Source organism: Pempheris klunzingeri, chromosome 5 (assembly GCF_042242105.1).
Source record: "Pempheris klunzingeri isolate RE-2024b chromosome 5, fPemKlu1.hap1, whole genome shotgun sequence".
Classification (NCBI taxonomy): Eukaryota; Metazoa; Chordata; class Actinopteri; order Acropomatiformes; family Pempheridae; genus Pempheris; species Pempheris klunzingeri.
The window spans coordinates 5,618,064-5,638,837 of NC_092016.1; the positions used below are offsets into that span (position 1 = coordinate 5,618,064).

At 41.7% G+C, this 20,774-nt stretch overlaps 2 protein-coding genes across 2 annotated transcripts in view; one reads left to right on the plus strand and one right to left on the minus strand.

Moving 5' to 3' along the window:
• Positions 1-12,441, minus strand: part of poc1b (POC1 centriolar protein B) — a 39,021-nt gene extending 26,580 nt beyond the window's left edge. Inside the window, exons 1-10 of the mRNA XM_070830232.1 lie at positions 12,422-12,441; positions 11,733-11,817; positions 11,204-11,375; positions 10,798-10,977; positions 10,549-10,656; positions 10,100-10,215; positions 9,743-9,876; positions 9,559-9,627; positions 9,261-9,413; positions 8,669-8,746 (exon numbers count right to left, since the gene is read on the minus strand). Coding sequence (XP_070686333.1) covers positions 8,669-8,746; positions 9,261-9,413; positions 9,559-9,627; positions 9,743-9,876; positions 10,100-10,215; positions 10,549-10,656; positions 10,798-10,977; positions 11,204-11,375; positions 11,733-11,817; positions 12,422-12,436 — 1,110 coding nt within the window. The 5' untranslated portion in view covers positions 12,437-12,441. The remainder of the gene's footprint in view (positions 1-8,668; positions 8,747-9,260; positions 9,414-9,558; positions 9,628-9,742; positions 9,877-10,099; positions 10,216-10,548; positions 10,657-10,797; positions 10,978-11,203; positions 11,376-11,732; positions 11,818-12,421) is intronic.
• Positions 12,442-13,314: 873 nt separating this feature from the next.
• On the plus strand, positions 13,315-20,416 carry cep41 (centrosomal protein 41). Its single transcript, XM_070830990.1, has 11 exons — positions 13,315-13,357; positions 13,661-13,724; positions 13,842-13,889; positions 15,107-15,168; positions 15,442-15,508; positions 15,710-15,854; positions 17,499-17,665; positions 17,755-17,822; positions 17,960-18,074; positions 18,406-18,621; positions 19,068-20,416. Exons 1-11 carry the CDS (start codon positions 13,325-13,327, stop codon positions 19,193-19,195), a joined length of 1,113 nt encoding a protein of 370 aa, XP_070687091.1. The 5' UTR covers positions 13,315-13,324; the 3' UTR covers positions 19,196-20,416.
• Positions 20,417-20,774: the final 358 nt, after the last annotated feature.

Genomic DNA, 20,774 nt, shown 5'->3' on the forward strand with positions numbered 1-20,774 from the left:
AAATGCCAACTTGGATTTTGAAGCTGAGATGCAAACATTGGGAAAAGCAATCAGAGATGCAAACGGTGTGTTTTGCCAGCAGGACAGAATGGTAAAAATGCTGAACACCTTTTAGCTTAATGTTGCCCTAATAGCTACTATATAAATCGCAGAACATGATGCAAGATGTTTTCTTTTTTGGCACACTTGAAGGGGTGGTAGTTGGTAGTTAGCAAAGCAAAGTCCAGAGAATGGAAAAAGCAAATAGAGGAGAACATCTGCAAACTGAAAGACTCAGTCATAGCAACAAGGACAACAAAGACTCAACGAGCGTACTGGGAATCATTAAAAAACATGATCTGATCACAAGAGGAGGGCAGAGTACCACAAATAATTTTTTTCTCTCTCTCTTGCAAGGATTTTTACAGGCAAGATGATGACAACATAATCAAATCCTGTGTTTGCTCTTTCTGGGCTTTTTATCTCACACAAATTCTATTTTCATCCATCATCCCAACCTCCTCTCATTTCTGCGAGCAGGAATAACGGTAAGCAGGGAAGAAAACACATCATCATTTGCCTTTCAGGTGTCCCTGGTACCTGTAATAGACCTTCCTGGCTATTTTTAGCCTCTTGCATGGACCAACTGTCAGCACGTTCCCAGTAGAGGCCCCTGAGGATACAAGCTGTACCCTTGAGAGAGCACGTTCAAAGGGCTGATGTAGAAGGATGGCGGAGGTGACATGGAAAGAGGTAAGTCCCTTGTATTATGGGAATGGAGGTAAATGGCTCAGAAATAATCGTTGTGATTTATTAATATATATAAATTCTGATTTTCATTATTGATTTTTTTTCACAAACCTATTATTCAGTCATTCAATCTTTCAGTGTTTCCCTCTCATAATTCCCCACAGACCACAAATTATGTATTCTGTCATTCCAACAGAGAGGATATCCCATTCACAATTATATAAAACAGAAGAAAATAATCATATTTGAGAAGCTGGAACCAGTAAATGTTTGCTTGCCAAATGACTTCAACAGTTAATAGATTGACAATTAATTAGTCAATTGACTAATCAATCAATTTCAGCACTATTTTAGAGATGTATGCTGTCCATCGTGGTGTTTTCGCAGCACATTTATCTGCAAAACTCAAAAGAAATGCTATTTTTATTCCCAATAATGAAGGGGCAGAAAAAACTCAAACAAGGAAAGAAACAGCATGGCCCTCAAGTAACCACCTGCTTCCTGTAAGAAAGTGTTGCGTAAGGTTGAGATAAAAGATAAGAGTTACAAGAGGAGAGAAAGGGGAGAGACAGGAAGGGTGAGAGAGGTGAGATGAGGGAGGACGGATGGGAATCCGAAGAGAGAATCCTCTTGAATTAGTGATAAGGCTTGCCCTTCGCTTGTATTTTTGATGAGGAAGATCAAGTTTTAGAAAACTTGCATGACAGCATCAAGAAGACTGGAGCCGCCACAGGGAGTCTCGCAGCAAAGCACAGCATTACAGAACATGCGTGGTGTCCTGAGACGGTTTCTGCTTTGGCTCTGCTGTCACTGGGGCGATCCACTGGTCAGGTGGTGTCAAGTAATATTCCAGTTACACAAGGTTTCAGCTGCATTAAGTGCTCTCTGCCCATTACGTGAAACAACGTATTTACACATTTTACTTTCTTATGTTGCTCATTGTGTCCAGATTTGAGCTGGTAGAGAACAGCTAGCCTATCTGTAAATGTAGGGTCAACAACATTGCACTCCCCCTATTAAATACTTGTAGAATATTTTGTATTATGGCACAACTGTGACAGTGTTTAAGCGGAAGAGAAGCTCTGGACAGATCACTCAAACAGCACATGTTGGATGGCTTTCATCTTCATACTAACACTTGTAACACCGTATACACAAGAGCCCCTTAGATTTGTTTTCAATGCAGCGCTATTTTAAGTCTAAATGTTGCCTATGCGTAGCTGGAAAGCAATTAGAAACAAGCTAAGAGGCTAAAAGCTGTGAAGATCTGTAAAATTGGATGTTGATTCTCAGTGTGTCCAGCACTACAACTGATCCTCTTCATTCACTTTATGTCAAAGTTTAATGGTGTTATAATGGCCGCATCAGGTTCTGTATGCCCGTGTGTTTATCAGATTAGATCTACATGAGACTGAGTATGTGAGTAAGAGTCAGTGTGATTCTAACAGTGTACAAGAGAATAGAGTGTGAATGAAAGTGTTTGTGCTTTCACTGAGTGTGCACAAGCATGTGGGTATGAGGGTAACAGTTTATGTTTGTGTGTGGGCATTTGTGTGAGTGTGAGGGTGTTATGCAGCCTCTGGGAGCCCTTGTCCTGGTGGAAAGTGAACCCCCCTCCCCGCCGGAGCTGTTACTATCTTTAGCTCATTTCCGTCGTGTCTTGTCACTCGTGTTCTCCTCTACAGCACTTAAATCTGGTATCTAAACCTCCGGGCCATCCAATATCCTGTACTTCCCCTGCACAGGAAGCTAGGGAGGAATGGGGGTTGGGCGGTGTAAATGTAGACAACTACACACTGCATTTACACAAACTTGCGTGGCTTAACGTGTTCACAGTTGATGGATTCACCTAAATAGAGTCACTAAAAATGATGGCAGAGCAAAGTACTTTACTACACACTCACACATGATTATACTCACACATGGGTTATCCTCTCATTCACACAAGATTGAAGGACATACAACCACAACAGAAACACACACACACACACACACACACACACAAGCGCACAGAGGTCTGTGACAGGAGGCCTGTCAGTAGAGGACACCTTGTCTGGTCAAACTGGCGTCACAGCTAACGTCCGCGGGGACATAAGAGATGGCGTAAGTAACAAAATCTAACCTTCTGCTATCTAATCACCTCTTAAATGAATGCACACACACACACACACACACACACACACACACACACACACACACACACACACACACACACACACACACACACACACACACACACACACACACACACACACACACACACACACACACACACACACACACACACACACACCTATTTGCACAGCTAAAGCTTTAAGGACTGTTTATCAGCAGTATTATTAAAAACCTTGAGCCTAACCTTAATTAACTAGATGCTTAAGCTCAACTTGAACCTAACTTTGATTCTTAACACCTGTTTAAAAACTGCATGAAAACACTACAAACCAAACTTCTACAAAGGGTGGGTTTGCAGCTAGAACTACAAACTTGCGCTCTTTTGCAGGATTTTTATGAACTTATCTGTGTGGACATTTCAGTCCTTATAAAGACAGGTACACCATGCAGACACACACACACACACACTATAACACTCTGCTGTCTTTCTTGGCCTCATTTCACGCTTGCCATTCTTCATGTGTTTCACAGCTGACTTGATATCTGTTCAGTGCAATGGGTTTGACACTCTCTGTGTCATCGCCTACTCTCTGCTGCCACTCAGCTAGAGGAGAGACTCAAGCAGCCAAGAGACTGTACTACATTTTGAGAGACTAGGAAGGTATGCATGCATACATCACCACCAAGAAATATATTTCACTTTGCTTCTCTAGTTTTTAAAGTTCATAACAAACTGTTTTTGCTAAGGATCCATTTTTAACCTAGTCCAACAATTTTAAAATGGTACATTTAGGAAAATTTTAGTTTATGAAAGCAAGATGGATTAAAGGGGGAAAAGCACTTTTATTAAAGGCACAGTGCTGAATAACAATTAAAGCAGAGAGCAGTGGCACACCACAGCTTGTATATTGTGCATATTCAAAAGGGAAAGTGTTTTTCAGTTATGCTAACTAGTAAATCAAAGAGAAGAAAGGCTTCCACAAACTTTCTGCCCCCCATAGCCCATAAATTTAGTGACATTTAAATGAAAAAGTAGTGGCTAGCCAGAGGGAAGTAAAAAGCTATTTAGCTTGCAGCTGGTGCTCTGTGAGCCCTTTCATTAAAACAAACCTCTCTGATGCAATCTGGAGGCCCCGCAATGACCTTTGGGACCCCCTGAAACCAAACTTGGGGCCACTGTCACAAAAACATGAATGAAACATAGCTTGTGTCAGAAACAAAAACAGAAAAATGTCATATAACTACCATTAAAACATTTTTAAAAGTGTGATATCCATGCTTGTACATTGGCCTGTTATCCAGAGTAGATTTCAGTAAGGGATTATGAAAGGGCTCAGTGCTCAAGGACACAGACAGCAGCTATGGCTGCTGGGCTGGATGAGATACGTCACTGTGGCAACTGGTGTGTCTATCAAAGCTCTCTAATGTCAATGTGAGAGTGAGGGCATCACCCTGGGCCTCTGTCGGCTCTGTAATGACGTAGTGTTTGCTGATAACACTCCATTCAGAAGCACTGAGCCCTGCTAGTGCCGCTAGCTCACTGCAGAGCTTAATGGCTAATGCAGAGAGAGAAAAAGGGAGGAAAGGGGACAAAGCCACAGCTGATGCCACATCGGTGTCATTACGTCATGACTGACTTCAGCTCTCTGTCCATACAAGCTCACTGAATGCAAGTCAAAAAACGTGCAGAATTGAATTGTAACTTGACACAGACAACTTCACCAGTGAACACATTGAAACACATGCACAACATTGTGAACAGACTTAAGTTTAGTGGTAGTGAAATAAGAAAAAAAGTAAAAGAAAAGTAATGCATAAGTGATAAGAGAAGATGGCCCTAAATTAAGGATCTGAAGGTCACCAATGGCAGCAGGAACTGTGAGTGCAGGAACCTCCCCATCCAGCTACCCACGTACCCACCTCAGGCCATTTGCATCTCCCGTCCCTTCTCTCTGTTTCCGCCTACGCTTGGACCCATTAGGGCAATGGGGGGGAAACACGGACGCAGGGCGGAAGGGAAAGCACTCTGAGGACATCAGCGACGTTAGGAGGAGGAGGAGGAGGAGGAGGAAAGAAGCAGGAAATGACCAGAGGGGAAGAGGAGAGGAGAGGTCCTAGTGATGGGAATCAAAGCTGACAGGAGGAGTAGCACTGGGGGCTCCCTGCTCTGAACCAACCTAAACAGGAATGACTCTCACACACAGATTCACACTCCGATATTCAGTGACTCATGTACGCACACAAACAGACCCCAAATACGCACACACACACACACACACACACACACACGCACGCAAAGAGGCCACAGAGAAGAGATGGACATGCATGAATCAGTCAGGAGCTCTGTGTGTGTGTGTGTGTGTGTGTGTGTGTGTGCGTGTATTGTAAATCTTGGCACGTTTTGCTGATGCACTAACAGTGAGTAAGCATGTGAGGGTCCAGCAGTCATCTTGCTTTTTGTGGTAAGAATGAAACTGATGTATATGTATTAAATGTGTGTGACACCAGGGTGCAGTGAGTTAGTCAGTGAATTGAACAGGCAGGCAGAACTCCAGCTAGTCTATTATTAGAGCTGCGGCTGCTGCTCCCTGGTTGGGGCCCCCGGGGGCCAGGACACCGGCACGTGGATTCCTGCTCTCTCGCCATCTCTCTGATCTCTATTCCTCCCCATCTCTCTCTCTGATCTCACACAGGCGTTTCTATTCAGGCATGCTCGAGCGATTCATAAAGCAAAGACTTCAGCAACACAGAAGACGAAGAAGAAGAAGAAGAAATCTTAGAGAAAAACCCCTGTTGACTACGCAGTTATCTCAGGTCAAACTGTCAAAAAACATTTTTTAGGTGCTCAATGAAGCACATGACAGCAGAATAAGTGCCAGAAAGGATATACAACATTTTGCAGTGGCATTTCATTGCCAAGTAACTATTTATTCTCCTTTTTATTTAGTTCAGACTGCACATGTAAAATGTGTCACTTCCTGTATGCCGAAAAGAGAAGTAGGAGGCACATTTCCATTTTCTATTTAGACTCTCATGACATTTGCATGCAAATAAAAACGTTTGCGTGCAAGTTAAATTACTTGTGCTTTTATCAATCACAACTTAACGTCAGAGAAACATACATTACAATATATAATTTGTGAAAAACAACTTTAAATAGTCAATTTAATGACTTGAATTTACCAGAAATGAGCCGTAACATTAAAATTGTCCATTTGATACTCCAAGCAGGTTAAAACTAGTCTAGTCTAGACTTACCCTGCCCATTCATCTACACATTTCCATATTAACATCAGAATATTTCAAGCCATGAATGGCTGTTTTGAAGTTGTGCCTTTACTGGAGTTTTGAACCAAAACCACTTATCTGACTTGGCCATCCTCACTCTAAATGACTTCCAGTTGGCTTGGTCCATTCATGGCTTTCCTCCCACACAGTAGCCAACGGCAGGGAGGGAGACACAGAGAAGTAGGGCAGCACGCTAAAGAAAAATAACTACCACCTCAGTTTTTCAACATGTTTCTTTCTCAGGGATTGAAAAAGGGTTATGCAGCAGATCATTAAAAGCAAATAGTTTTCATTGTTTAGTTTACGTATGAAGTCGCTTTTCTGTAAGAGCATAACAGAGACTGTACGACGAAAAGACAGTCCCTCAACTGGGCAAAAACTTTGCAAAGACCTTCATACTACTTGACTTTTAGCTTTGAGTCTCAGAAAAATCACATTATGTGATTTCACTTCGGAAATGATCCATTGTCCATATCCAGAAATGAAACGCGCTCAAACTCACATTCATCTGCTTATAAATACACATGAACAAGGATGAACACATTTTCATGCTGAGGGCGCTGTGTATAAAATATAAGTACTACTGAATAAATGCTTCTTTCAATATTTCATTAGCAATAATACACCAAATTAAAAGCACACTGATAATTCGGTCCTAGACTAACTGCAGGCTACAGTACGGAATACACAGTAAGAGGTGCATGACCACTGTTTATGTCTAAATATTTACAGTCATTTCACACTAAGTCATAATGGGTGAATGAAGCAACAGAGTAGATGTGCATGAGTGTGTTTCTTGTCCCAATAAAAGCCTGTTCTGTGATTCCCATACTTTTTACAACAGGAGAGGGCAGCATTAACCTGTATCTTCTCTGAGATGCTGGTTTAAGGGGGACAAGCTGCTGATCTCACTTCTACTACTCAGAGACCTCACATGCCTTCTTAGAATCGAGTCAATGGATTCAGAGGATTCAGGATGAGATATTTTCTTATGTGCCAGGCGAGAAACAAAATGTCTTGCCAGTGAACTATTCCAGCAGAAATAGTTTATAGAAGCATGAGCAAGTTAATGGTGTAGCACTCCATGGCAGTGGATAACATGTAACACCATGCAAGCTTACATCTAAACCAGTCATCCTGACTTCTGCAAAAGCATGTTGTTTTCCTAATACTCATTAAACCTATAGACCCATCTACATTAATCTCAAGTTTCTACCTGTTTAACCGGGATTAGCATTTACGGAGTAAGTGGCTAACGCTAATTCACTAATACATCCAGGATTTTACCTTGCAACATAACATGAACTTGCCACTCAAGTTCAAGGCCGGGTCACTGCCCCATCGCCCCAGATGGGCCCTAAGCAACAATAAAAACTAGAGAAAGGAATGATCTGGAAAACACAACATGGCATTCACGAGGCTGTTCGGTCAAAACAAATCAGCTTATAATGGGAGAGTGTGAAGGAAGGAAGAAATATATTCCCCCGCTAATATTTGGCATTAGACGTGATCAAAACTCACATACTATCGGTCAATTGTTTCACTTTGAAGTGAAATCATACATTTATACAGTTTCATCTGAAAACAAATTGAAAATGGATACATGGAGGTTTATTTCAGGGCAAAAAACAGGAACATTTTATCTTGACCCATAAACTTCACTCCGACTGAACTGTATTAAGTTGCACATGTGTAATTGCACACATTTTGGACTATTCATTTTGCACAGTTTTCCTTCTAAATTGCCCTTATTGCCTTTTATTTATTTTGTCTTTTATACTATTTATACTTGAATGTTAGGCATTCAATGCAGACAGCAATAAAAGACTTTCATTGTGCATGGAAACATGTTTCCCTAATGTACATATGACAATAAATACTTTGAATCTTTGAATCTGTAATGCAGCTTTCAAGACTGGGAAAACTTCACTTAAGCTACATTCAGATTTGAAGATAACTAAAGCCAATTATTTATCAGTGTGTAGTGCAGTTCTGATGTGTAAATGTGCAGAATGGCTTGATTAGAGTAGCGGCGTGTCTCTGAACAACATGACGCTAAACAGAGAGTGTTGCTTTTTGCTGGCTTCACTGCATCTCTGACAAGTGAATGAATTGTTATCCTTTGAGGCAGTTGTCAGTGCTGCAGCAGGATGGCTAAAGACTAAAGCCTGGCCTGCACTGCCATCTGGTGGCAGACAGACACAACCTTGAATCTGTTAGGTGTCCCATTAACAGTAATGATGAGAGAAGGAACCTTTACAGACGCAACATTTATATTTCCACCCATAGGAAGCAGAAATCCACTCTTTTGATATGGTGAGTGGAGGTGTGACATTGTGCTTTTTTTTTTTTTTCCATCTTTTCATTTTAAGTGGACCCATTTCCTCCTTAAGAGACTGTTTTCCTTTTGCCAGTCTTTTTAATCAAGTAATTGTGAGTAACTGAAAGAGCAAGAGGTCAAGTATAACGTGTGCTGAGTTTGATTTGGGATATGGTTTGCTTTCTTGTGGCTGTGTTACTGTAGACGTCAGCTTACCGTGGTGCTGTGAACAGCTTGGCCCAACTCTATGACATGCGGATCGGTGGACTGAGTGTCTGCCACCGCTGGACTGATCTGTGGGGGAAAAGAAAGGTCACATATAGCATGTCTCCTTTTCACCTTTATAGCTCTTGTTTTCACATCTGTATAATTTAGTGAACATTCAGATGTTCTGTGCAATGCTAACTGTGCCCCGGTCCTTTTCTCTAGATATTTCTTGCCTTCGTAATAAAGGTACGTGAATAGTTTTAATGCCTAAACATTGGTCAGTTAAAAATAAAAGACTCTGATGGTTTGTAGGTCAGGAAACAACAATGTGGCTCTCTGACCAGATGTAGCTTAATGTGGTGAATACTGCTTTTTTGCTGTAATGATTTCTTGATTGTATTCCAAGTCATACCTTCTACATGTTTGTATGGTAGACACTGATAATGTTATGATTTGTAAAAATATACAAGTTCAGCTTACATATTACTATGATCTTAGAAAAGCTCAACTAGCACCTAATCGTTCTAAGCAGGAGTCAGCACAGCCTTGAACAACTTTCTAAAAACAATTTGCATATGAATTTAGGTAAAACTGAACTGGCCTGAATGGCTGTGGGCTGTGGGTGGTGAAGGTGGGGTCCTCTGGGGTAGATGTCAGTCACATGGGGTGGTGGATCGGGGGTGGACCTCCAGCTGTGTTGTTGCAGGACATCCCGATAGGATTTGGTGTCAAAGTTTGTCTTCCACATCAGCACCTAGTGGATCGAGGGACCGGCACAACTTATATGACCCAGTTTCCTCCTTCTTTCTACTACAGAAAGTTTAAAGTATAACCTTGAAGTCACAAGCTATTGTGAGTTTGAGGAACACAAAGTCATTATGTAATCATGAAACACCAACCTGACCATCAGTCCCCCCCGAAGCAAAGAGATCTCCAACCCTGGAAAAAGCTACCGTCATTACAGCGCCCTGAAAAACAAAGTAAACAATGTTAGTGAATTAAAATACGTACAGTGACAAACACCATCGAGGACTAATACAGAGCGGATGTCAGTGGGTGAGCTGAGCTGCTCTGTAGCATCACCTTGTGTCCATGGAGGGTGTAGATGAGGCGCCCCTCCAGCAGGTCCAGGATCTTGACAGTGCTGTCAGTGGAGCCACTGATCAGGTAGTTGTTGGATGGGTGGAAGGAAAAGCTGTTGATTCCTGCACTGTGAACTGATCCAAGCGGTACAAAAATTAAAACAGAAAAGTCTAAATAAGCTTTAATCGCCTACAGGAGAATGGGTAATCTTCCTTAGCATATTCCTTAGCTATGAAACTAGGAATACAATTACACTTTTCTACATTATAGAGGTACTAACAGAGATATTTCAGGTAATTCAAATACTTTTGCAAGCTGAATATACAGCTTTATTGTAGCTCTGACACTATGACATACCTTGATAATGTTGAATCAGCTTGTTGGTGCGTAGATCCCAGATTTTCAATGAACTGTCAGCTCCCGAGGACGCGATACAGGTGCCACTTGAGTTGAAATCAACAAATGTTGCTGATCTGGAAAAACAAAAATACTTAGTCAAGTCAGTGACCTGCAGCAGTTTAACAGCCTAGTGTGTAACAACAATGCCATCTGTGGGAGACACTAAGCAATGACTCAACTTAGATGATTTTTTTTTACATTCATTTGTAAAACCTTTTAAAAGGCAGAAACTAGAATCTATATTCTCCATTTCTTCAAATCTCCTGTTTGGAAATGTATTGGTCACATTATGAAGGGGACATTGTCCATAGTAACAATAACAATTAGACAGAAAAAGGCCTTGTTTGTGTAATTGTAATAAGTCCACTGGCTTTAAAAACACTAAGCCAAACTGTTTCAGGACTCACCCTCCATAGTCAGAGAAACAGTTGATGCAGTGTTTGGTGGATGTGTCCCACAGCCGGACAGAGCGGTCGTCTCCACAGGAAGCTATCAGCCGCCCATCTGGAGAAAACCTGCAGTAAGGAAAAGACAAAGTGGTTGCAAACTTTATTCAAGTGGTAAAGGCATTTTTAGGTCATCCATAAGATACACACACACACACACAAACAAACCAGAACACCAGAAGTTACTGAGAATGTGGTGCCGCTGGGTACCTGGCACAGCGCACCCAGTTGGTGTGCTGGTTGAGAGAGTAGATGAAGCACTGCCGGTGAACGCTCCACACTTTGACAGATTTGTCGTCAGACGCTGTCACCAAGCTCTGGCCATCATGGGAGAAAGCAACACTGCGTACAGCGGCCATGTGGGCTTTAAACACTGTTGACTCTGCTTTTCTAGGATACAAAGACACATCGTAACAAAAGCCAGCCTCACCCAGTCACACATACCATGCAGTGACCCTCTGGCCAGTTTACTCTGTTACAGGAAAGCTTCCAGTATACTGATACATCAAACTGTGCACGAGACCACTTTGACATTACATTACATTTCATATTACAGCCATCTTATTTAGTGAAAAGAGAGGTCCTGATTAAAATGGCAAAAGTGACTTAAGCCTACATGGAAGGTGTCCACAGTCGGACCGTTCTGTCCTTGGAGGAAGTGGCCACCAGGTTACCATAAGGGGAGAACTGCACCCCAGTGATGACGTCTTCGTGGCCAACAAAGCGGAAAGCTCTCGCCTTTCGAGACAGATTCCAGATCATCAGGCTCTTATCCATCGACCCTGAGGCTAGGGGGTAACAAAAGAAAGACGGACAGAGAAACTGAATACATTTAATCGCTGGTATTTAAAGAGGTTATTACAGTGAACAAAGTGATCGCAGTTCGGGTTGTAAACCTTAAATTGTGTCTCATATGAAAGAAGAGCAGCAAACATTCTGCTAGGTCAGCTTTGTCGTCACTGGTTAAACCTCTACAAAGGTAATGTGCACCATCAAAAAGTCAAGAGAATACATAACTGTGACAGCTATCAAGATTACCATCCAAGGAAAAAGGCAGGTTTCCTGACTAATCATTAAAAAATATCATTAACCTCATGAGGCCAATCTGCTGTATGTATATGTAAACTCGTGACTGCAGAAATTACCCAGTTGTTTGCGGTTTGGATTGAAGTCTGCACAGGTGACGGTATCCTTATGCCCCTTGAAGTGCCTCTCCAGGGTTGGATCCTCCTGCAACAACATTGTCAGTGAGGAAAACTCTGCAACTCCTCTGCAGTTTTAAATGCAGCCACTTTTCTCATGGACATAAAAAAAAAACAGCACCTCTAACTGCTGACCTGTGAGTATTCAAGGGAAACCCATCTACTATATTCAACCCACTTCACATTTTTCTGTAGGGGGGGTAGAGTATTGTTGAGTGAACAGTGAAAAAGCAGTGTTTTGCCCTCATGTCTGCAGCACATTCAGTGAAAGAGCTTTGCAGACCTCAGTCTAGTCTGAGGGAAAGAGCCATTATGCAGCTACTGCTGGAGGACTGGGCAGGAACTCTCTACAGGGCACTGCTTCCATGAGGATACCAAACATTAAGAGAAAGAATTGAAGAGAAATTAGACTTGAGGAACGTTATTAACCTACAAACGAGTCTACGGTGTTATTATGATTTATCAGAGAGGATCCAGGATGTGTTTGACAGTCCCACTCAGCAAATCCTCTTAGCAGCTAGCAAAACTCGCCGACTCAGCTAACTTACCATTAGCACTAGTGTACGTTATCGAGCTCGTGCACTGTTGCTCGTTACCATTTGCTGAAGTATTAACAAATGTAGAAAACTTACCAAAACAGACGCCATAGTGGGCGTTTTTGCTAGAAGAGCTGATGTTGTCAGAGGGAGAGTTGAGCCGCCCCGCTGTGCTGTACTTCCATGGCTGTCAAACAGTGCGCCTTCAACAGCACTCTCAGACCTGACCTGTCGAACTCAGATAACACGACGTTCAGCTTCACAGCCTCTCAGCCACCTCAACTGACTTTGAATTTTACGAACACTAGATGAAAACTGAGTTTAGTGCTTGCACAAGCATCAGATAAATCCTACTATTCTTACTGCCAAACAAGTGGCCACCTGTGGATCGAGATTGAGGCAGCGAAGAGAACGGTGCTGCATTCATGAAACATGTGAAAACGGGGAGGAAAGCCAACTTGATATATAATTTCCGTTCTCTATTTGAATATATCATTCACGACAACAGTGAAGTTGTGAGTAAGAGTGGTAGGTTACTGGTTAGTGGATTCGGAGTTTGGCGGTGCATTTGACTACTCAAGCCTCTACTTACTGATTTAAAAGAAAAAGGCCCGCATACATTTTAGTAAATATCAAATAAAAACAAAACTAACTGAAAAAACATGGATATCAGGTAAACCTTTTGTGACTAAAAACAAACAATCATGAATGTACGAAGAGATCCTAGGCGCCGCCAACGACCCAGGTACTTTGTTTTTTGAACTTTGCATTGTTATGAGTAGAAACGTTACTGTTATTTCTATGTGCTTTGAATGCAGCACGTCAACGAGGTGGAGCGTCTTCCGCTGCTAAGCAACTAGCTAGCCATGTCATATGAAACTGCTGCGAGGAGGTGGCGCAGTATCAGTTTCTCTGATTGGTCCGTCAGAAGGCTCTGACCAATCAGCAGCGAGATTGTTAAACCTAGAAAATAAATGTTTGGCATTTCGGTTTGAAAAGATGTCGCTCAATCGGGCCATCGGCAATGTGGAGGTAACGTTGTTTAAATGACAGCAGTACTTATTTTATTTGCGTACTAACTGTTAATATTGATCTATCGATAATAAGATGTGTTCTAAATGCAGCGTGGGCCAACTAAAACAAATGTAGCTCTCATAGCAAGCTAGCTACTTAGCTATGATCAGTGTTAAGTTACCATATCAACGGTATCGACAAGCTAAAACTAAAGATAGCTCTTTCTGAATGGTCCCATGCTTGCAGGCTAACTTAAGTAACTTTAGTCTTTGTGTCTGGTCATAGAGCTAACGAAAACCAATGGTTGTCTTTTTCTTCTAGTACCTGAAAAAAAGGATACCGAAAAACGCTAAATATCAACATATCAAAACAAGGCTGGACACAGGTAACTTGTCCATGTTCAGATGCACTACACTGTTATAGACTAGTGCCTAGAATAAGTTATACATGCTCTTTATATGCTTCTTTATTATGATATGTTACTGTCATTTTTATATAACAGGATGCAGCCTTACAAAGTATATGGAAAGACTGGAGGAGATTAAAAGAAGTGAGTAACTTATTTGAAGAGGAATCAGAGCTGCCAAGTAATTGTACATGTGTTTTTAAGTATCATGTCTAATCGTTCTTGTGTGATGCACTCGTACCTCATTCTTTTAAAATGACCATACCACCATTTCAAGTCTCCAAACTGTGACCTCCGTGTCTGAGATTTACAGTTCACAATAGGTTCCTCACAGGTAGGAACACCTTCAATGTCTCCCTAAAGGACAGTTAACAAGGACACACATAGCAGCTTAGATCACAGTTTTGACCCAGTAAGTGCAGAATAGTTCCTCTGTCCACCAGGGTACTAGATCGCTGCCCCACACTGTTGGACCAGCGACATTAGTTAAATCCATTGGCATCTTATAAACACTATCCATTCTGCCCAAATGTGAACAAGTGGATCAAATAGCCCAATTTGGCAGGGTTGTGTAAAACTCACAAATGATCCAATTACAGAAAAATAAGCCTCCCTAAGATTTGCTGTACACTTATGGTAAGATTTGCCAACTTGGCACTTCATTTTCCCAAGGATCGGTGGGTTTCTCTTCCCTGTCTGTCCATGCACTTCAAGAGGTAAACCAGAGAAGTTCTAACCCACTGATATTTCCCTGTTAAATAAGTTCTTTGTGAACAGTGGACATTTTGTGTTGACCCATCCCCTGATTTCTCAGGGATAAGTGACACTGATTCCATTACTCTCCAAAGGCGAATTGTACTGCTGTCCACAATAATTCCTCTGTGTGACTGGACAAAGACTATAGGGACACGCTGGTCAGGTGCCAGCATGGGTCTTTGAGAAAGTGTAAGCTGGTGAGGTCACACTGTGGAAAACACCAGTATCAATAGCACAGATAAAACTGTCTGAACAGCCTGATTTAGGTGTAGTAGTGGCAGCTTTGGCTGGAAGGTAGCATGGGAACAGACAGGGTAGAGCTGAGTTTTAGTGAAGCATTAGAGGGGGGTGAGGAGAAGGAAGACCTGCAAGACCCAGGTGAGTTATATCTAGTTCATTAGCATGCAATAGCTGAAGTAATTATCACAGTTTTACTAGATTTTTGAGTTATCAGTCACAGTGATTGGACCAGTGGTCAGACGGTGTAAAGTTATTATCTTCAGCTACAGCGGCCAATATTTCAAGGCTGTCATCAGATCTTTGAGGCGCCTTTCTCCTTTAACCTTTTCTTGGATTTAACTATTTGTTTTTTATTTTGCTTTTAGATTACAGGTATCGAAAAGATGAAATCTTCAAGCGGTTAAAAGTGTCAACATTTGCACAATTGGTAAGCATTGATATTTATTTACTTGCAGTACTATAACATCCAGCAAGATTTATGTCAATCCATGACCTATATTATGGTTGACAGAATGAATGCAATGAAAAAGCCTGATCCATTTATAGTGCCTCATAATTAATAGGCTACTTGTGTAAATAGTTTTGGATTTATTCAGCTTGGTTTGTTACTTTCATGTACAGACTCAATGATACTACTCGGCTTGCACTTTTACTTCCTAGTACAAACATTTTTGATTTCCCAACTTATTTTTCACACCAGATACTTCAGGTAGCCTCCATTTCAGACCTGAATGAAAGTGATGACGGCGAGTCACACGGCCCAGAAGGTAACGTACTCAGCAAAATCATTCACTCAGCATTGTAAATCTTTATTAATCTCCAGCTTCGTACCAAATGTGTCATTAACATTTTAAAACAAATATAACTCGGGTCACTAACACTACTTATACAGACTGTTAAATGGATTCATGTCTCTAACAGTACTGTAGGTGACTATCTGTTGATTTCCCGGTCCCCCTGATTTGCAGACGGTCTGTCAGTGGTGTCTGATGCAGACCTGGAGTGTCTGTCTGAACACACTAACGGCTCCCCACAGGCGTCACCACAATCAGATCGCCAGGATGCAGGAGACACCAGGGAAATCTGCCACTCTGCCAGGTCTACATTGCTAAGGTACTGTGCAGCTCAGCGCTCTGTAAAGCCTTACTGAATACCTCATACCGTACACAGCACACCACAGTGCTCATAGTTCTGTGGACAGCCTTTATCCAAAATACCGTTTTTGATTATGGAGGCAAATAGCGTCAGCGTGTGTGAACTATACGTACTGTGTGCAGTGCCCTGCATGTGCAGTTGACCTGTTTGTGTCCTGGAGTTACAGTGGTCGGTGGGCTATGAAATTTACTTGCCACTTTTACAATTATACAGCCCAAATCAATATTGAGAACAAAATAGGAACTCCAGATAGTAGTTTGCTGTGTCTCAATAGCTAGAGGGTTTGATCTATTTTTTTTTTTTATCAGTGCTTGATAAGTGTTAAAGGGTCAGTTCACTGAAATTATATAACTTCTAGTTGCATCTAGCCCTGCAGGCAGCTCTGCTTTTATTTGTTTTTAGATATCCACTGTTGAGATGTCTGCCCCTATCCCCATACATTCAGAATTAAAAAAAATGCTGCCCACAATATTTAAAAATCCCATTTAAGAAATCAGCAGCAGACTGACGGTAATCTAAATTAAAAAACACAGCAAAATTCAACAGCAATTCAGAAACACCCATAGCTGTAAACGTCGTCATAACCATCTAGCAAACGCCCAACCACACTACACATGTAACTCTACACCCACCATATTCGTATGTGCACTCAACATACTGCCTGTCCCACACCCCCACCCTCCTGTATACCACACAATAACCTCCCTCAATATGTTCTAAGCGTCTCCTACTTTCACCTGCGTCCTCTGCCCCCTCCAGCTTGAACAGGAACCCCAGGAGTGTAACTCTATCTGTGGTCTCTCCAGAGGCCACGGACTGGTCCTCTGTAATGGCAGAGCTTTTAGGTCACCTTCACCTTGTGGGGAGGACAGATGGAGAGAGAAAGTAGGGCAACGCTGGGGTAAACATACACAAGGGGAAAGTGTTGTCCTTCCACAGTGTTTGGCTCAGCTCCACACTAACATCTGCTCTAGTGAGTCCTTTTCCTCTCGGCTCTGGTTTCATCTTAACTGGTCTGAAACTTTCCAGACCAACCCCTCCCTGCTTCAAGAAACAAAATCAGTACTATGCTCTGCAGAATCATCACTGATGGCTACAGACATTCGACAAATAGTACTAGGGGAAGGAGATGTGGAGACCCCCCCTCCCCACCGTTGCCTTGGAAATATATTTGTCTTACTTGCCTGCAGATGTTCATATGAATCATGTAACTGTAACTGTAACCTACAATACTCATATTCAATGCTAAAAAAACCTGTTACTTCAGCCAAAACACTTTGCACTTTTTCAGTTTTGTGTTGTCACTGTGCAAGTATGGCAAGGTGCCCCTACATCACAAGCAATAATTGAACTTGTCTCATCTGATGTTTTCAGATATTGGATACTTAATCGTACATTATCACTTACATATTAACATGAAGAGTGCTGGACTAAAGAAAAGAGAGCCATCCTCTAATAGACTTAAATAAAAAAATACATCACGTAATCCTCATTGCGCCAACACCAATTTTTCTTACTTTTCTAAATGTATTAAATGTACTGTATTTTTCTGACAGTGCTATGTGACCGGTATAGCAGCCTGTAACCTTGTACCACTTACAGTGTGATCAGTGGTGTGGGAGAGCTGAACCTCGACAGGAACAGTCAGAAGAAGGAGAATGAGATGGTGTTCAGCCCTGAACCAGCTGACAGGCCTTACCCCGACTGCCCCTACCTGCTGCTGGACGTACGGGACCGTGACCAATACAACCGCTGCCACATCATCAGCGGTAGGTGGCAAGAACCTGAAGCTACGTCATCAAGCTTTTAATGCCAAAAATGTCTGTTTATTTAATCGTCTCTTTCTCCTTTCTCACAGCACACAGTTTCCCCATTGCCACGCTGTCTCGAACAATGAACCCCTACACCAGAGAAGTGCTGGAATACGTATCCTTCAGCACAAACTACTCAAAAAACATTTAGCTCTTTTTTCATATATCAAAATCAATGACAAGTCTTTTTGAAACGCAGCTGCAACTGACTATTGACTCGAGTGAAATGAACTTAACCCACAACCTGTATAGAAAAATGCAGCAGGGAAGATCATCATCGTGTATGACGAGGATGAGAGAATAGCCAGCCAGGCTGCCACCACCATGTGTGAACGAGGATTTGAGAACCTGTTCATGCTGTCAGGAGGTAAGCGATCGCTTACGTTGTCTAGTCTACTTCCTGTAAAAGTAAACTAATCCATAGTGAAGATGCCATCTCATGTATCCTACGCATCGCTGCTGTTTGGTTGTAGCTGTGAGTGGCACTAGAGTTAACGTTTGTATATCTGACTGAGGGAACGTCCCGGGAATGGAATTAGTGAAAGTGAAGGTGATTTTATTTCAGACACAATTTAAAGTTGGTTAAGTCATGCAACATGCATTTTATTTCTTTATAATGTCAAACTAGACTAAAAAGTATATAAAATATTAAAACCCAGCACGTTTGCTAGAACTCTCACTCTCTTGTCCTCTCCCAGGTCTCAAAGTAATCGCACAGAAATTTCCAGAAGGGATCACGACGGGCTCCATCCCGACCTCGTGCTTCTCCCCTCCCACATCACTGAAGGGGAAGAGGAGCTCCGTGCCGCAGCCGCCCTCGCAGGCAGCGGAGAGGAGGTGGCGGTTCTCATCGGATGAGCTGAACAAGATCCAGGAGCATCTGGAGGAGATACTCATCCCCAGTAACACCAGCAGTAAGACCACACCGACAGAAACTCAGGATTCAGTTTTCCAGTTCAAGTCAGAGCATTGTTTTAGTCGCCTCTTAGTTCCTAATAAAATAGCAGTTTGTAATAATAAATGGAATTTGTTGATAAGTGTAGGGATGTGCTGGCAATTAGTTGGATTTAACTCAATATGAATGTATCAATTTACCACTTTTTCCATCTGTCCCTTTAATTAGTACCAAACTTCATGGTTGCTTCCAGGAACTTTCCCATGAATTTAAAGTCTTCTTTCTAGGAAATTATGGGAAAATAGAGGACCAGTTAAACGAAGCATTATAGACCAGTGTTAGCAGTGATAAATGAACTTTCACTTAGAGAAAGTTAGACTCACAACTGTTTGCCCTGTCTCATCACTTTGTTACCCTTCTCTATTTGTTTGTTTGTTTGTGTGTGTGTGTGTGTGTTCCCTGAAGGCCGCATGTCCAGCCGCATGTCAGCCAGCAGCTCCCAGTCTAAAGCGTCCAGCGCTCGGAGTCGACAGAGCTCCTCTACAGCTGGGCGGGACAGCGCCAGGGTTCAGAACAGCAGACCGTGGAAATAACACCACCCTCCCGCAACCACACAGATGTACACGAACAAACATACCTCCAACACAGGGTCCTTTTTATTTCAGGTTACGTTTCGCTCGCTCCGTAACTGTAAAGAAACACACCTCCAGTCTCAGTCTGCAAAATAAGCCTCCATGATACTGGAATCCTCCATCCACCATCTGTTACTCCAGATTTCCTCTGACACAGATGTCGAGAATGAATTCTTCTCAGATTCTTCTCACTTTAAAATGACACACACCTGGGGAAAGTAAGCAACATACAAAACAATTCAAACTCTAATTGAGATCAAATTAAAACTGGACAACAGCATGAAATGTATAAACCAGGTGGAATCATCGGTAACCAGTGTAATACTGCACTCTTCACCCTCTTCGTGTCAGAAGGAGCAGTATTTTCCCCTCGATGCTTTTTTTTTTTTATATTTAATAAATATTGTATATTTGAATGTTTGCACAGTGCCTCATCTGTGAACCTGAAAACTGATGGATCTTTTTGCACTCAAATTAGTTTTTCATGTAACACTATTGTCGTCCATTCTTTGCACCAGCCGAAAAAAAAAACATTACGTTCAAAATGTCACGTTTAGCTCCATTAATACGGCAGCCACCAAATAAACGGCATTCCTTAAAGAGGTTTTCGCTTCTAGAGTGAGAAAAATGTAATGTTGATATGACATGAAGGATATGATGGGAATCTGTGTATTACATGGGATGTAAATTATATAAATAATGCTACAGAACTTTATTCATTTTGTAAGATTAAGAAAAGCTGTACGCTATTTTTGTATTTTACTCCACATTGTCATGATGTCTTGTGATTCCTAAGCTGACTGCACCATCGGCACCATTTTTCTTTTTGTGCGTGTGTGTGTGTGTGTGTGTGCACGGATCGACGTACTGTACTGTCAGTTGTGATCGCATTAGTTTTAGTTTAGCCTTCACACAGATGGACTATCGGATCACAAAACTGCAGTATCACTAAAGGAAGGAAATGGACACGGCTCCAACAGATGCATTTGTAAAACAGTGTTGCTAAATTGTGGCCTTTTGTTGGCGTGTTAGTGACTTGGTTCTCTGTCGAATTTCTCTGGATACACTCAGTCTCCTACGAAGTGCATTCTAATGAAAAGCTGGACTACACCGCAGCCCTTTTTTGCGATGAATGATTTTTTTCACCATCAGTCTTAACTCACGTTAACACACTGATCACATGAATTTGTTTGTACATGAATGTCAAATAAAGTGTAAAATTGTTTGCTGCATCAAAGGTGTTTCCTTGTCTTAACTAGGCTGAACAAAAGGCTGAACTTTTAATTAAACCTACTTCCTGCTTAGAGAGGAAGTGATCTAATTCAGTAATTACTAGATGGAAACCTGAATCACCACATACTCCGTGTCAGTCATATCTGGGTAAAAATAGAGAAAATTAAACAAATTAAAAGAAAAATCTAAATATCTTTAGTACAAGCCTGGAGTGAAAACTTTGAGGTAATAATTACGAAGATTGGTACAAGAAGTGACAGGATCAGATGAGATAGGAAGAAATAAATTGTGATCAAATAGGACAGTT

Coding starts and splice junctions, on each gene's coding strand:
- cep41 (XM_070830990.1), top strand. CDS start 13,325: ATGTCGCTCAATCGGGCCATCGGCAATGTGGAG. Junction 15,169..15,441: donor TGTCAACATTTGCACAATTG/GTAAGCATTGAT, acceptor TTTTCACACCAG/ATACTTCAGGTAGCCTCCAT. Junction 17,666..17,754: donor CCGCTGCCACATCATCAGCG/GTAGGTGGCAAG, acceptor CCTTTCTCACAG/CACACAGTTTCCCCATTGCC.